Source organism: Branchiostoma lanceolatum, chromosome 17 (assembly GCF_035083965.1).
Source record: "Branchiostoma lanceolatum isolate klBraLanc5 chromosome 17, klBraLanc5.hap2, whole genome shotgun sequence".
Taxonomy (NCBI): domain Eukaryota; kingdom Metazoa; phylum Chordata; class Leptocardii; order Amphioxiformes; family Branchiostomatidae; genus Branchiostoma; species Branchiostoma lanceolatum.
The window spans coordinates 14,445,283-14,460,701 of record NC_089738.1 but is presented as its reverse complement, the minus strand read 5'-3'; the positions used below and the strand labels follow the sequence as shown (position 1 = coordinate 14,460,701).

Here is a 15,419-nt window from a genome sequence, read left to right as displayed (position 1 = left end):
GCGAAGCATGATTTTTTTTTTCGAGTGCTGATAGTACAAAATTGAGCCAATTCTTAGCGATGTTTCTTCTTTATTTTTCCCTCTAGTCAACTTTATACATAGTGAATGTACATTGTAGATGTCTCTTGGTTGACATTACCGGCCTTTATTCAATCAGACTTAAAGGACAAACAACCATCCAGTCCAGATCTGTTTTAATGATCTATGACAACTTATCGAACATGTAATGTGCTGTAATGAAATAGCCATGCTTTTACTATCAAGTAAAAGTACATTGTAGATATCTCTTGGTTAATATGACAGCCTTTATTCCATCAGATTTAAAGGACAAACAACCATCCGGTCGTCATCTGTTTTAATGAAAATGAAAACGAAATACATTAATTGTCCTGTAATGAAAAACTACATTCAATGTGCTGTACTGAAATAGTCTTCACTATCAACATGCTCTTTGAATTAGAGAAGTACAATGTATTTGTTTGGCCTATATTCAAGTTCATAAACATAGCATTTGATACTGATCATGAATCACTGTAATAATGTTCAAAGTAAAACATTTTAAGGTATCATATTAGTCTTTTCTAAAACAAAATCAATAGCTACATTCTTATAAAATTATAGCTATTTTATATTCATTACCAGTAGGTTGCAACTGCCTTGCTGTAAGAAGACAGCACATTTTCTTTCAAGCTATTCCTTGCTCAAGTCTAAAATATAGTTGCTGCAATTCACTAGACATTGCACATTGGAAGATTACAAATATATAATGTATTAATTATTAAATCCTAAACAACATGATCTTCTTCCCTCTGACACATCAGTAATCATCTGGAGTGGAGTCTGGTACAAATGCAGCCAACATTGCCTGGATATCTGCATTCTGAAAAGGAGTGAAAAACAATCAGAAGATTTTTTTACAGTAAGGAACACTCAAATTATTAGCTTTATAATAATAGACATATAAAGAGAAGGGGGTGGTTAGTAACTTGAACAATGAGAATATAGTAAAATGATTTGCACTATTCCATTATATGAGAAACAATGTCATGCAAACTGATATCCTGAAAACAAATAATTGCACCACCCTTGCTATGCTACTAGTATGTCAACCTTAGCCTTGAATCCAAACCTATTATAGCTCCCGAGTTTCCTCTCCGCAAATAGCCTGGAATCCAAACCTATTATAGCCTCGAGTCTCCTCTGGCGGAGAGGAGACTCAGGAGCTATGATAGGTTTGGATTCAAGGCTAAGGTTGGACATACTAGTAGCATAGCAAGGGTGGTGCAATTATATATCCTCTCTGGCGGAGAGGAGACTCAGGAGCTATGATAGGTTTGGATTCCAGGCTAGTCCAACCTAGCGAGAGAGAGAGAGAGAGAGAGAAAGCTGAAATACCTGGCTGTCATTGTCTTCTCCCTCCCCATCACTCTCATGTTTCCTCTTCACCCCTGCAGTGGTGCTGAGGTCTGTGGTACCAGCAGGAACTTCAGCACTTCCCTCCTCAGAATGTCCCTAGAAAATAGAGAGAACAGTACCGGTCATCTAGTGGTTCTAGTGCCACTGAAGAAGAGTGACGGATGTCATTCAAAATGTCCGGAAGTAATCATCTGTAGCTTCTTGTCTGTGATCTCTTCCCCAGTGGTGGACTTAAGGGGAGCTGTCTTGCTCTGGGTTGGTCCAAGTGCCCTCTTAATACCATCATACATACCTCTGATGTTTCCTGTTATGGCGGCTACATGGATGTCTTCACTAAGCTTGCTCCAGTACTCATTGGCACACCGTCGGGCTGTCTGTTTGACTTTGTTCCTTGCGGCTCTGAGGACGTGGAGATTCCTCTCGCTGGGTGTTCTCTTGTACTCTGCAAGAGCAGCACGTTTGGCTTCTATCACGGGGGCCATCTCTGCTGACTTGGCATCAAACCAGTCGTGTGACTGTGTGGTCTTCTTTCCAAAGGTAGCCATGGCTGTACGATGCATCACGTCTCGCAGATCATTCCACTTCTTTGTCGCTGACAGTCCAGATGGCTTGCTGTTAACTTCCTTCTCAAAAGTAACAGTAAACTTTTCCACGAGTTCTGGTTGAGCCATTCTGCTGATGTCGATGCGTGGCTTTCCCGGCTGTCTTGCGTGGTGGAATTTCTTCGGTTCCATCTTGAACTTGCAGCATACCAGGGAATGGTCTGTATCGCAGTCTGCACTCTGATACGCACGTGTCAGTAGCACGTTCTTGAGCGAGGTCCGTCTTGTCAGGATCAGGTCCAGCTGGTGCCAGTGCTTCGAGCGAGGGTGTCGCCAGGAAACCTTGTGTTGGGGCTTGGTCTGGAAGTACGAGTTTGTGATGCACAGGTTGTGATATGCGCAAAACTCCAGCGCTCGCTGTCCATTTTCGTTCATCTTGCCAACACCAAATTTTTCCAGGCATGCTGGCCAGGATTCATGGTCGTCACCCACTCTTGCGTTGAAGTCACCTAGGAGGACTAGTTGTTCGTCACTGGGAATGTTCCTGATGGTAGCTGTGAGATTCTCGTAGAACTCATCCTTTACTTCAGGGGTGGCAGCAAGTGTCGGGGCGTATACGCTGACAAGGGTGATGGGGCCTTTGGTTGTGTTGAGGCGGAGAGTGAGGAGACGTGCAGATCCATTACTTCCCGGCTCCACCATCCTCAGTAAGGTGTTCTTCACCGCAAAGCCTACTCTCTGTCAAGACAAAGATGGCCGTGTACAACGCATGCGTTCTCAGCACACTTCTCTATGGGAGTAAAACGTGGTCGACCTATGCCAAGCAGGAGAATAGGCTAAACGCCTTTCACATGAGGTGTATGCGCCGTATCCTTGGCATATCATGGAAGGACAAAGTGACCAACACCGAAGTGCTGTCCCGCGCCGGCCTCCCCACCATGTTCACCCTGCTCAGGCAGCGCAGACTTCGCTGGCTAGGCCACGTCCGTCGCATGGAGGATGGCCGAATCCCCAAAGACCTTCTCTACGGAGAACTGATCTCAGGAAAGAGACGTACCGGGAGGCCACAGCTGCGTTTCAAAGATGTCTGCAAGAGGGACTTGAAGGCTCTAGATATTAATACGGAGCACTGGGAGGACCTTGCAAGTGACCGTTCCAGGTGGAGATGCACACTGTTCAGACAGCTCAAATCAGGAGAAGTCAGACTGATGCACAGCGCAGAAGAAAAGCGGATCCGCAGAAAAGAGCTTTGCAACAGAACTGAGTCAGCTTACAGATGTGATTTTTGTGGCAGAGACTGCCATTCTCGTATAGGGCTGTTTAGCCATAGTCGATGCTGTAGGGCTGTTGTGAATTAGGATTTTACCATGGTCAATACTGACCGACGGAGGCCATATATATAATCACTGAATCTTATTCAGTTGTACAGATTGAATTGTTTCTGAACTACTGGTCATCTGTAGTATTCAACAAGCATACAACCATACAACATGATATCAGAAAAAACAGGGACAGTGTTCAGGTGTTAAGACATTTCAGACCTCTCAGGAAAAGCAGCTATGACATACATGTATGGTTAAAGATTATAATTCTCCTACGTATAGCCATACCCGCGTCCTACCAGTCTGCTTGTATATAAAATTACATGGAAGTCCCACCTGTATCAAGACCACATCTTCATTGTCAGGCATGTGTGTAGCCAGCTCCCTTCCTGCGTTGCTGACAGCGTCCTCAGGTTCCCCTGTCTCCAGTGTGGAACTGTCTGGTTCGCTGTTTTTGACGTCCTCAAGGAATTCTACACTGTCCTCAGATGAACTTTGGCCTTCACTGCTACTGCTGCTTTCATCTAAGTGGATAACACTAGGCCCTGCCATGTCTTCTTCTCTCCTCAACTTTTTTGAAAAACTTTCTGGAACATCAGAACTTTCTACCCGGATACGTTCACAAGAGGTGGATTCGGATTGGCTTACACGTAGTTGGTCTTTCAACATCCCTTCTGATTGGCTGGCTGATTTGAAAGACGGTGCTGTGAACAAATTGCCATTGCTGGAGGGATTTTTCAGCATGGTTTCTGAGGCATTGGTTCTCAGCATCTGGAAGCTTGGTGCCAGATGATTGGTTGAAGGTTTTGAAATGGTGGGCGTGTCAGAAATGATGACTGGTGATTGGAGGGTGGGTGCCCTGGGGTGGATGATTGACATGCAGGTTAGCAGGGCTTCTCTGCAGTAGGAGGAAACCTGCAAATGAAATCATACTTGGTTAAACTCATCCTCACACATAGCTCTGTATGACTATACAAGAATAAAAGAATGGACTTTTTATTCCTAGTAAAGCCATACTGATTTAATCACATGGATGACAACCCAAAACTGATGCGAGCATGCCAAAAGATGTGAGATAAAAGTTATCAAATCTAACTGCCCAGGAAGGTTGAACAAATGACTTAACACACACAGCATAGTATAACATACAATAAATTCTTATTTTTTGTTCTTTCACACCGTCTTCCTTGACTTTGGAAGACTTTGCTTATTAGAAAGCGTTTTCTGATATTTCTTGCAATTTTTGCTCATTTCACTGCTTCATCGCACAATTTACAGTAAGGTCACAAACATTTTTTTAAAGGAAATGGATGCCTGCTTAGATGTAATCAATATAATCAAAATTAATCAATGTGGCGTAAGTTAAATTAATATGGATGATACATAACTATCCTTAGTAAACTATCCTTAGTATCATTTGCTTTGATATTACATGTATTAGAAATTAAGAATAACCTGTAAGTCATAGTCTTGCTGTCCCACACTGAAGATCTTCACTGCACAGTGGGTGGGAGGTGGCCACCTAGGGTGCAGTACCAGCACAGCTGCCAGGAGGAGCTGGTACAGCCCCTTCCTACACCTGGCACAGGAGTAAGGGATGGGAGGGTCCGACTGGTTCTGATGGATCTTCAGTAGGAGGGGGATTACAAACTCTTGGGTTTCCTGGGGGAACAAAGGGTAAAAAGATTGTTGCTACATAAGCACCACCATTTTTTGAAGAAAAATGGTTTGTTTTTTACTGTAAATCTTAAAATGTTGTTGTTTGTTTTATTCTCACAGTTTTGGTAGTGGCCTCTCCACTGTGACCTAACTGTGATATTTGCATTTCTAATGTATTACTACTGTACAACACTATTGTTCCAATCATTAAAAAAGTGTAAACCTTCTTTCCTCTTCTACAATGAAATTACATCACCATGAAGAGAAATGAATGTACAGTAACAAAGGACAACATTTGGAAAAAAATGCTTTCTTGTATTAAGCGATGTACCATGAAAAAGCCTTGCTTAATGATCTTAACAGTAATGTCTTACCTTGTGAATAGATGGCTTTATAATCGACCCAACCACTTCTAGAAGGGTTTTCAGCGCTGTGTAAAAGCACAACAAACAGTTTATTTAGAACAAGGGAGCTATCAATTGGCTCCGCCCCTGGGATCTCACCAAACATACCAGTCTTTTGCAAAATACTTTAAGCTTGTATGTCACTGGACTGTGCTGAATTGGGCAAAATTGTAAAAAAAACTGGTTTGTTGCCTAAAAGTTCAAAAATGACACAAATTGGAGAAAAATGGCGCATGTAAACTATTTGATTTGGAGCTGAAACTGAGAATGTGACATTCAAACGAGGCCATTTTGTTTGTAGAGGTCACGTATCTAGCGCTTGTCAGCATGACTGCAAGGGAAAATTGGAGAAAAATAGCTGTTATTTCCTAGTACAGTTTGGAGCGGTCCAGTAAGACACCTGCTTCAGGCTATGATTTCTCAAAAAGATGAAAAGTGAAGTGACCATTAGACAATCCATCCTACCTTCCAGTGCGGCAGAACAGACGTCACTGTTGGCCTGACTGTCCACTTTCCTGTGTCCAGTCAGGCCCTGGTCAGTCACGTCCACTCCCCGCTGTTTCTTCTTCTGTCTCCTGGACTGGTCCTGGCTCCCTGGTCTGTTGGCTTTCAACTGGAGGTGGGATAAAGGTACAACAAGTGTGACAGACTGTTCAGTGTAATATAACCACCTACTGCCGCGCCGCGTGCCTGCAAAGCTGGTGTGTTACACGGAAGGGCAGTTATACCGGCTATACAGACACAGAACAGGGTCTCCTGGTCTGCTCCCTGGTCTGTTAGCTTTCAACTGGAGGTAGGATAAAGGTACAACAGGGTAGACTGGGAAGTTGTGAGACTCCAATGTACTAATGAAAGAGAAGTTAATATATAGATGCTGGGTTCTCAGCTAAGCAATAGACCGATCCCGAAACCACACCTCTATTCCATTTCGAGGACCGCCTTCAAAAATGGCTCTTAACGGACAAAAATGGCTGCCACAGCCAGGCTGTCAATAATGCTGACTGACTTCTGTTTAGCTTTTCTGGGTCAAGGGTTTCAGTGCAGGCCAAAGAAGCTGTGTCCATCGAGTAGAGTCAGAGGGGTCTACCCCATTGTCAGTGAATCAAACCTTACAGTCTGGTCTTACACAGCTTGTAGATACTGTACTAAACAGAGGTGTTGCAGAACAAACGAAAAACAAACCTTAGTTGTATCTGCCTGAGGCGTGGCATCTTTTATTACATGCTGCAGGATGACATCAGCATGGCTGTCCACACCGCTGGCTGCACCACACACGTTCAGCCACACCGTCAGGACTGTGTATGCTCTGCTGCGAAGGGTGCTAGAAATTTGATGGAACGAGACAGTCAACAAAAATACACACAAGATGTCATCCATTTTAGAACAAGGTTGCACTTAAAGTCTTTTACTAGTTTTAGTCTATTCTGTCCATTTCACTTTCCTCTGAAAAAGTTTGTTATAAGTAAACCATGGCCATATTTTGGATCAATGACACCTAAAATATAGATGTATGATGATTTGGCCATATTGTGTGTGTGTGTATTCTCTTTTAAATTCAGATGTATTTGAGTCCAAACAGTATGCAAAGGTTAAAAATCATTTCAATCATTTATAGTTTTAGTAAAGTCAATAAAGAGACCAGAAAAGGATTGAAATATATATAACTTTTAAAAACAATTTCCAGGTTTTAGTATCATAAAATATAGGTATTGAGAGGTTTTACGACCTGTATTGGATGTCTGCTTACCTGTGAGGCTTTTGCCTCCCTGGCACCCCCTCCTCTGAAGTGGTCCAGCCCAGGGTTTGAACCAGCAGCTGTGAAATGACGGAGGCATGTGGAACCAGGTGGCTTCTGCAGCTGGGGGGATACAAGGGGACTGATCATTAGTTATCCCATCAGGGTCTAAACCAGCAGCTGTGAAATGACGGAGGCATGCGGAACCAGGTGGCTTCTGCAGCTGGGGGATACAAGGGGAATGATCATTTGTTATCCCATCAGGGTCTGTGCCTGATCCAAAGGATAGTTTGTAAAGACCATGACTTTTGCAGAAATAAACAATTGTGGTTAGGGTTGTTGACTCAGAACCTGGAGGTACTGAGTTCAAATCCCTGACAAACCCGATGTTGTATCCTTGGGGAAGGTAGTTAACACCTACATTTGTATTTCCTCACTCGACTCAGGTAAAAATGAGTCTCTAGCTTCAGTAAGGTATGTCCTTTTGGATAGGACGTAAAATCGAGACCTCCTTGCTTATCATTTGAGCTACTGTTGAATAAGGACTGGTCATTGACTCCCCCCTCATTAATACATAGAAATATACATCATATCTTCTACTGTAATTATCAGCTTTATACGAAAATATCACACTCATTAACTCACTCACTATCCAGTTTTATATTTAGAATATGAGTCAGAATATCACACTGAAGGCTTACCTTATGATGAGGGCTTCAAGAAGGCTCAGTGCAGAGCAATGCATCTTGGGAAGGACGGACATGAGAAGCATATGTTCCATGGATGCTTTTCCAAACTGTGAAACATTGAAGGAAAAAAAAGATGTGGTCCAAAGTTTGAACAACATAAAGCTACTTCAAATTTACTTATAAATATTCTCTTTTCAGATGCCACGCACCGTTAAAAAGCACACCACACTTATCATAAAAGTAGGGGTCCATCCCAGTGTGAGTGGATCGAACTTTACAGCCTGGTCCTATGCAGGCTGTACCTACTGTATAAAACTGTTATGCCTAAGGGCGGTGGTTATACGATACAAACAAACAATAACAATAACATAATCTCAACATCCATGGTGTAAACAGAGAAGGAAAAAAAACACACCAGCATTTTGGCATTAACCCCCAGTGCCCTGCACAGTAAGGCAAGGATGTCTGGTACAGGGATCCTCACTACAGATGGGAAGTCCTGACTGCAGAGAAATTGAGTAACACATTGGCATGACGGAAAACAAAACTAATGGTCACAACCAGTTTCCCCACGAACTTAAAACCCCCGTGAACATTTTTGTCCAGCACTGTAGCAGTACGAGACTATAGCACTGCCGCGAAATCAAAACCACTGCGAACACTCCATTTTCCCCTTAGCACGAAAACCATGCAAACTTAAATGCATTTACAGTATCCAAACCTATTGTAGCTCCTGAGTCTCTTCTGTCCTCTTTGCCTGGAGCCACTCATACTATTTTTGTCATCAAAATACATGTATTATCTAACGTCTTTGCGAGCTGTACTGGCACCATTGTTCAAAGGGTGGCCCACAATGAATATCAGAGGAACCACTAGATTTTCTTAACATCTGACAACCAACAAATTGACTTGCGGTACTCTATGTATATCAGAGCCACTATACCCACCTGACTAACTGTTGTAAACAGCCACACAGATTGTGAAACCTGGTGCTTAAGACAAAGGTCCTCACTGGATCCGACTCGGGGACTGCCTTAAGACGCAGTGACACCTGTGGTACGCTGTAAGTCTGCAACCCTACAGAACACATACATAGCAGTTAAACAAACTTCTTTACTCCCAACCAAGGAGATACAACAGCCAACATTTCAGTGACCGTCTGTCACCTTCCTCAGGGCAATACCGACTGTTTCTACTTTTCTACAGCTATGTGTTACTGCTGCAGTGTGAAGAATGCTGTCCTAAACGTAAATACCTTCTCCCTGCTGCCTAACTCTGTTCCAAATAGGGCATTGGGTGCCAAACAGCTACTTCAGAGTGCTAAAGGTTAAAAAAGACAATGGGACATTGGATTCCACCCACCTGTCTCGATGTCCTGGTAGGCGTGGTCCAACACCTGGTGCAGTGAGCCCAACACCTGGTCACACAGGTGAGTCCAGGCCTCCTTGTACTTCACTCCGCCGGCCCCGCCCCCACCACACCCAGCTAACAGTGGACATGTCTGCTGTAATAACTGTACAGGTAAGGAGGGGTTTACTGTAGAGTCATTTATTTTCGTGGGGATTTAATTTCATAGTAGGAGAGGTAAGGGGTTTATAGTGTTTCAAATTTGCAGTCAAAACAATACTGTAACATAAAAGCACATATTCAAATGTGTGTTTTTTCAGGTGTGTATGACATAGAAAGAATGCAACACAATGTATTCCGCATCATCCTCGATCGCAGCCATCCCACAGATCAGATGGCCCTTTGGCCTGCGGTCAGGCTGGTACCTTGGGTGATGAGGATTACACCTTGTTGTATTCTCTATGGAAAAGAATTTAGACTGAATTGAAGTTGAACCCTTCTCCATAAGGTTTTGCAATCGTTTTACAAATTAGATAAAAAAAGTCATATGCTATTTTGGTTTACTAGAGGTGAGGTGCAAGCTTCTATGTAAAAGTAAGAAAAGTATAAGTGTGATGTCCCACCTGAGACAGCCTGGGTTGATTGGTGTCCATCAGTCCACACACAAGGGATTCAATCTTTCCCTACAACAACACAAACAAACAAACATTCATGTAAACAACAACAATGTGCTGTCATGTCACTCAGTGGCTTAGTGCTAGTAGCTTACATTGTAAGCACAATTATATGCTAATTCTAAGAAAATATCATGATTGGACAATTCTAGTTTGAAATGGAGAGGCTCTAAACAAACCACTGAATGTTTGCTATTTCTTCTACCATTCCATTGTGTTACTTATCACAATATACAGAACTTAATTGACACATGAAAAGTACAGGAACGTTGGTAAGGTCTTCCATAACTATAGATACACAAAAGTAAATGCAATGATTTTAACATGGTGGTAATCGCAAATTACAGGTTTCACAAAGAGTTTGATACTCTTTTTTTCAAGTCTACCTTATGATAAAATGGTTTAAAATCTTTACACTCTTAATGCAAGCCTTCAATTTGCACTCTAACTTACTGGTACATGTACCCGAATCCCTACAAGAAGACATCCACAAAATAATGAAGACTTTGTCAATGTTTTGCCAGATACATGGAAAGAATCTCTGCATTTGTGAGCGTTAGACCCGTCATGTAACAAACCTTGGAGGGTCCACAAGGACCAGGGAAGTTCTTCATACAGGAGTGCAGGGCCTCCAGAGCTGAGGGGAACCACTGGAGCAATAAGGACAACAATGTCAACATAAGCCAACTGTGGATCTAAATAAAGTCAGAGTCAGTAAGATGTTTGTTAAGTATTGTTCAAGATTATTGTCATATTTAATATCCTACCTCATGCTACCTGAAAGTTAGTGAAACATTTGACCATTTCCAAAATCTATCCAGTTGCTTGAGTAACCGTTATCTTGTGTATCTTATTACCTTGATGTCTAACCTTCATCAATGCATCTGAAAGCTTGTTTATTCATCTACCATATATGACAGTTTCTGCCATGCTGGATTTCACGTTAACATTTCTACCAAGTGTTCAACTTTTTTTGTCGCACTTATTTCTTTATGTGAAGTCATAGACTCAGGGGGTCATGGATAAATACTATGTACGTACTGTGTAAAAGTTTGTCATGTTTTACACAATCGTGTGCATTGTTTATGTGTTGTTTTTCCCTGAAGTCGAGCTCAGTCGTAAATGTGGGGAGGGGGGCAAAAGTATGATTAACATATCAGCGGGGAAATTGATTCGCGAATCGAAATATACCATATATAAGTAGACTTACAGTACATTATACTGTGTTCTGCAACCTTCAGGGGGGATTAGGACATTCCAATTTGGGCCAATAATACATGCATCCCTATGGGGAAGTTGACAGAAATTAGGTGTCATTATCTCAGGAACCAAAGATCCTGACCAAGAAAACTTACCCTCAATTTTTTACCACTTCTGTAGACTGTCATCTATCAGAATTACGAGAACTTCTATACGGCTAGTCTCCGGGGAAACACCCCCGAGCGAGAGCACTTGAGTCAGTCCATTTCCCTTATAAGGGCCGATCGCGACCATCACACTATCTCCCGGGGGTCCAGAAGACAAAAAGATGAAGAAAGGTCGTTTTTGTCAACATATTCTAAAATTATGAAGTCTGAACTGTCATACCCACCCCAGACTTGCCAAGAGTTCACCAAAAAGCCCACCAAGAAAGGCTTTCAATGTTTTAATGCCCTGTTTATTCTTGAGCTCTCTCACCGTAGGGTCTAGGCGCCTGCGCCAATACCATCATCCCCCCTAAAGAACATTTCTAACATCACCCCAATACCTGATGGTCCTGGGCTCCCAGCAGACATTGCACCAGGGCGGGGATGTTTGTGCTGGCCACCTCTCTGGCCACCTCCGGGTACTGGGCAGCCTGCTGGACAACACAGGCCAGGTCATGGCTGGCCATCTGAAGGGTCAGCGGTGAGTCATAGGCCTGGACAGGAGTGGACAACATCAATTTCAATTTCAATTTTATCTATTTTACCAGGGGACATCTCAGATCCATGAAATGTTAATGACCAATCTGGTCACTTGAATTTGGAAGAACAATGCAAATTTTCAAACTCTAGATCTACTTACGAGTGGATATCAACTCTTATAATTAGTAAATTACATCAGATATTCTAAGATCACCACATTACAAAATTAAAGGTGTTCTTGAGGCCTTCTCAAGAATGTCATGACCACCTGGAGACTGTAATTCAGTGTAAATGTTTAAATTTTGTGGTGATTTAATGTTGGCAAACTTAAAGCCACCCTGAAGATGCTTGTTCTGTCTTTTGCCTGCCTACCCCCTTGTTTCAACCGTAAACTAAAAAAAAAAAACTGCAAATGCTCCATTTTCTTACTTCCATTGAATTAAATAGAGAATATACAGCAAATACATCTTTTTTTTGTAAAATAATTTTAATCTGAATAATTGATAAATAATGGTGTTTTTTTAACTGTAATATGCTACTGTATTAAATTGTTTGTATACTATTATTACTATGTAAAATCAATGCAATTCAGTCCTATGGACTGCAATTTTGATTTACAATAAAGTTCTAAAGTTCTAAAGTTCCCCTTTTACAGTATGAGGGCAAAGTTTGCTCAGAGAATAAATAAAGACAGTCTTCATGGCCTCCCTTTCTCATTGTTGTCTTCTTACAAAAATTGTATTTTAAAAGAAAATGTTGTCCTAAATACCTGTAAAACCTGAGTCAGCATTCTGATCCAGGAAGTACCATGCTGTATGAAGGTACCTGCACTGCACTGTCGCACCACGGTACCCAGTAAACATAGTCCTTCCAACCTATGGTACAGACATAGGGGTGTAACTGTAAGATGTGGGCTTGCTTTATGCCACCAAGGGCACTAAAATACAACAATTCTTGATTACATTCAACCATGTAAAATATCATTCAATCAACACAGATGTTTGTACAAAAATGTTCTTGACAAATCATTTGTATTGTGAAGTTGAATGCCGAATTGCCCAAAAGTCACAACGAAGCATTTTGTTGTGCTAGTATTTGCAGACTAGTTTGGCCAGACACCCCATGGCCACAAACACACAAAAAAACAAGATGATATTATCAAGATTCAGTACCCACCTTGTCTTGGCTGTCCCCAGACTTGTGTTAATGTGACTCACCCAGGCCTGTACATTCTGCTGCAGGAGAAGATTGGGAAGTTATTTTTGTGCCATTACTGGTACTCACAATAGGCCATGTTGATTCAGTTATATAGATGACGTCCTCCAGGAACCCAAAACTGATGTGAGCGTGTGAACAAAGAAAAGTTTGGCCTTTTATTCTGAAATCTATGTCGCCAGGAAGGTTGCACAAATGTATATACTAGATCTACAATGTATACCAAAATAGATTCTTCATTTTTGTTCTTTCACATCTTCTTCGTTCTTTGACTTATGAATGAAGTTTGGCATTCTATGACATTAGAATCCGTTTTCTTTTTTTCAATTCACGGCACATATTTGCTCATTTTGCAGCTGTTTGTATGATTCACAGACGAAGCCTTTTTTCGTGGAAACAGACGAAAATTGATCAAATAACAGCGCTCGTGAGTGCGACTCGCACACAATATGTATGCGACCAGTTTCTTGAGAATGCGACTAGATTTAAAATCACGGTCGCACGGTGCGACAATCCAAAATTAAGACCTGCGCCAGGATAATGGCTGCAGAACTAAGCGGTAAGCCGAAAATATAGGTATCCAATGCTACCGCGAATATCGTCGGTAAATTTTCTATCATGTTCCCACACCCGCGGTACAAAAACTATCCGTTCCTAGTGGCAAAGTTACCCATAGAAATAAAGGATATAAGTTTCTCTCCTTTGTGGTGTATTTGTTTGATTTGTAAAATGTTTCAAACGCCAAAACTTTGTCGATGAAAGTGAGCGCTCGCCGGACGCTCGCTGCTTTCAATGACAATGGCGGCCATGATGTTTATGAAAAATAGACCGCAGCAGAATGAAAGGCTTGTTTCCTGCTGTCATATATATACCTGACCTGTTCAAGCGATGATTTTTACGATCAAAAATTGATGAATCAATTCAAGTGGAGTTTTATTTTAAAAAATATCAAATTTTCCTTTTGTCACCGGTATCATTTCAAAGCTCATTACCTGCCCGTTGTTATGGTGCTGCATGTACTTTCATTCTGCTGCTGTCTATACTGCACAGCGGCGAATCACAAAGCTTTCCCCATGCGGTCTGCCTGTCATTGGATGACGGCGCCGCGGGGTCCTGACGCGCGAAATTTGAACTACGCGTTTCGAAGTTCCCGATTTGACTGGGTCGGCACAAACAGATCATTTTTGATACTATTTTGAGCAAGAATTTTAAGGATATTAAAGTATTTTGGATTATCTGTATACAGAGGGTGAGGGTAAAAAGAAAAGAAATGCTTGTAAAAATGTTGAACTTGATGCCAGCAGTGAAGTTTCAAATTATGGAATATGACTTTATTTGTTTTGGTCATGAACCCAATAGATAAGTTCTAGAGTCATCTATTTATTTATCATTCAAGGTTATGTGAATCGTTACCTGCCTTGTTCCAAGTAAAAAATACCATTGTGTATTTTTCAACTTGTTGAACTTGAGGCACCGTGGCCCCCCGGATAGGGGCCAGCCGGGGAACCTATGCCCAATTTTTCTAAAAATCCATCGTACTAGTATCAGTATGTAGGAAGGTATTGAATGAATTGAATTGCCAATTGTTCTGCACCATCAATGTAGGTTTTTATCTTTTATGATCTATTCAAATACTTTATTCCCGGTTGTTAACGTATAACAATGATTAATAGGAGTATTATTTGGTATAGCCAAGACTTTTGCTTGTTCTTCCAACTTTTTGTAGTGGTGCCCCTAGATTTTTGCTGGTGCCCCTAACTTTTTTGAGTTAGGAGCACAGTGCTCCTAGGCCTAAAAGTTAGTCTGGAGCCCTGAATAATCAAATCAACATGGCCTTATCAAACTAAAGTGTTCTTGAAGTACTATGTTGATCCAGATGTTGCATACTAGTACATGTTGTTGTTTTTGCTGTTTCTCCATATTGTATCATTGATTGCTGTAATATTTTGATATCCAAGGAGAAACACTGCTCAGAAGTTCTGAAGTGATATGTAGTATTTATTTCTGTTAACTGTTTCTTGATGACAGTCATCATTGAAGACCACATGTTATTTTAAACCTCTGAACCTGCACCTAAACCTCTGCACCTATGCCTGGCGTTATGTTTATGTACACATTCCTAACTGGATTCAAAGTTTTAGTTAGCAGACATGTGTGCAGCGCCGCCCCCCCCCCCCTTGCAATCGAAACCCCTCATTAGACCACTACTCAAGACTACTCTTTGCCATTTACATCTCAGTTACACTTACTTCACTCTGTAACAGTTGGTGCTCGTTCGCTGCTTCAATGGCCCACGGGAGCAAAGATTTTCCTTCTTTTTCCGACAAACTTGTGAGGAGCACGTTTGCCATGTGAGCTGCCATTTTGGGTCAACCAGGGTCATTCGCTGCGCGCCACCTATCGATGTCTTGTGGTACTTCACCACGGAAGGTGTTGTTCGAGCGAGCAACATGTAGTACAGTCACACGGATAAACATATAAAGCTACGTGACTCTCATATTGAAAACATAGAACTCACAAATTATGGAAA

The 15,419-nt window shown here is 41.7% G+C and overlaps 1 protein-coding gene across 2 annotated transcripts; it reads right to left on the bottom strand.

Moving 5' to 3' along the window:
* Positions 1-41: 41 nt before the first annotated feature.
* Positions 42-15,367, bottom strand: LOC136422625 (proline-, glutamic acid- and leucine-rich protein 1-like). 2 transcript variants are annotated; one of them, XM_066410451.1, is made up of 18 exons: positions 15,139-15,367; positions 12,851-12,906; positions 12,444-12,549; positions 11,536-11,688; positions 10,367-10,438; positions 9,738-9,797; positions 9,130-9,280; positions 8,715-8,844; positions 8,183-8,270; positions 7,780-7,874; positions 7,091-7,201; positions 6,526-6,664; positions 5,809-5,956; positions 5,314-5,369; positions 4,736-4,942; positions 3,617-4,195; positions 1,396-1,512; positions 42-880 (listed from the first exon to the last, which is right to left on the bottom strand). In XM_066410451.1, exons 1-18 carry the CDS (start codon positions 15,250-15,252, stop codon positions 818-820), a joined length of 2,445 nt encoding a protein of 814 aa, XP_066266548.1. In that variant the 5' UTR covers positions 15,253-15,367; the 3' UTR covers positions 42-817. The 2 variants fall into 2 exon arrangements, with proteins under 2 accessions (XP_066266548.1, XP_066266547.1); XM_066410450.1 differs by having other exon boundaries at positions 12,851-12,909; positions 15,139-15,365.
* Positions 15,368-15,419: the final 52 nt, after the last annotated feature.

Coding starts and splice junctions, on each gene's coding strand:
- LOC136422625 (XM_066410450.1), bottom strand. CDS start 15,252: ATGGCAGCTCACATGGCAAACGTGCTCCTCACAAGTTTGTCGGAAAAA. Junction 10,439..11,535: donor TGGGAGCCCAGGACCATCAG/GTATTGGGGTGA, acceptor TTATTGCTCCAG/TGGTTCCCCTCAGCTCTGGA. Junction 4,943..5,313: donor TAAAGCCATCTATTCACAAG/GTAAGACATTAC, acceptor TTGTTCCCCCAG/GAAACCCAAGAGTTTGTAAT.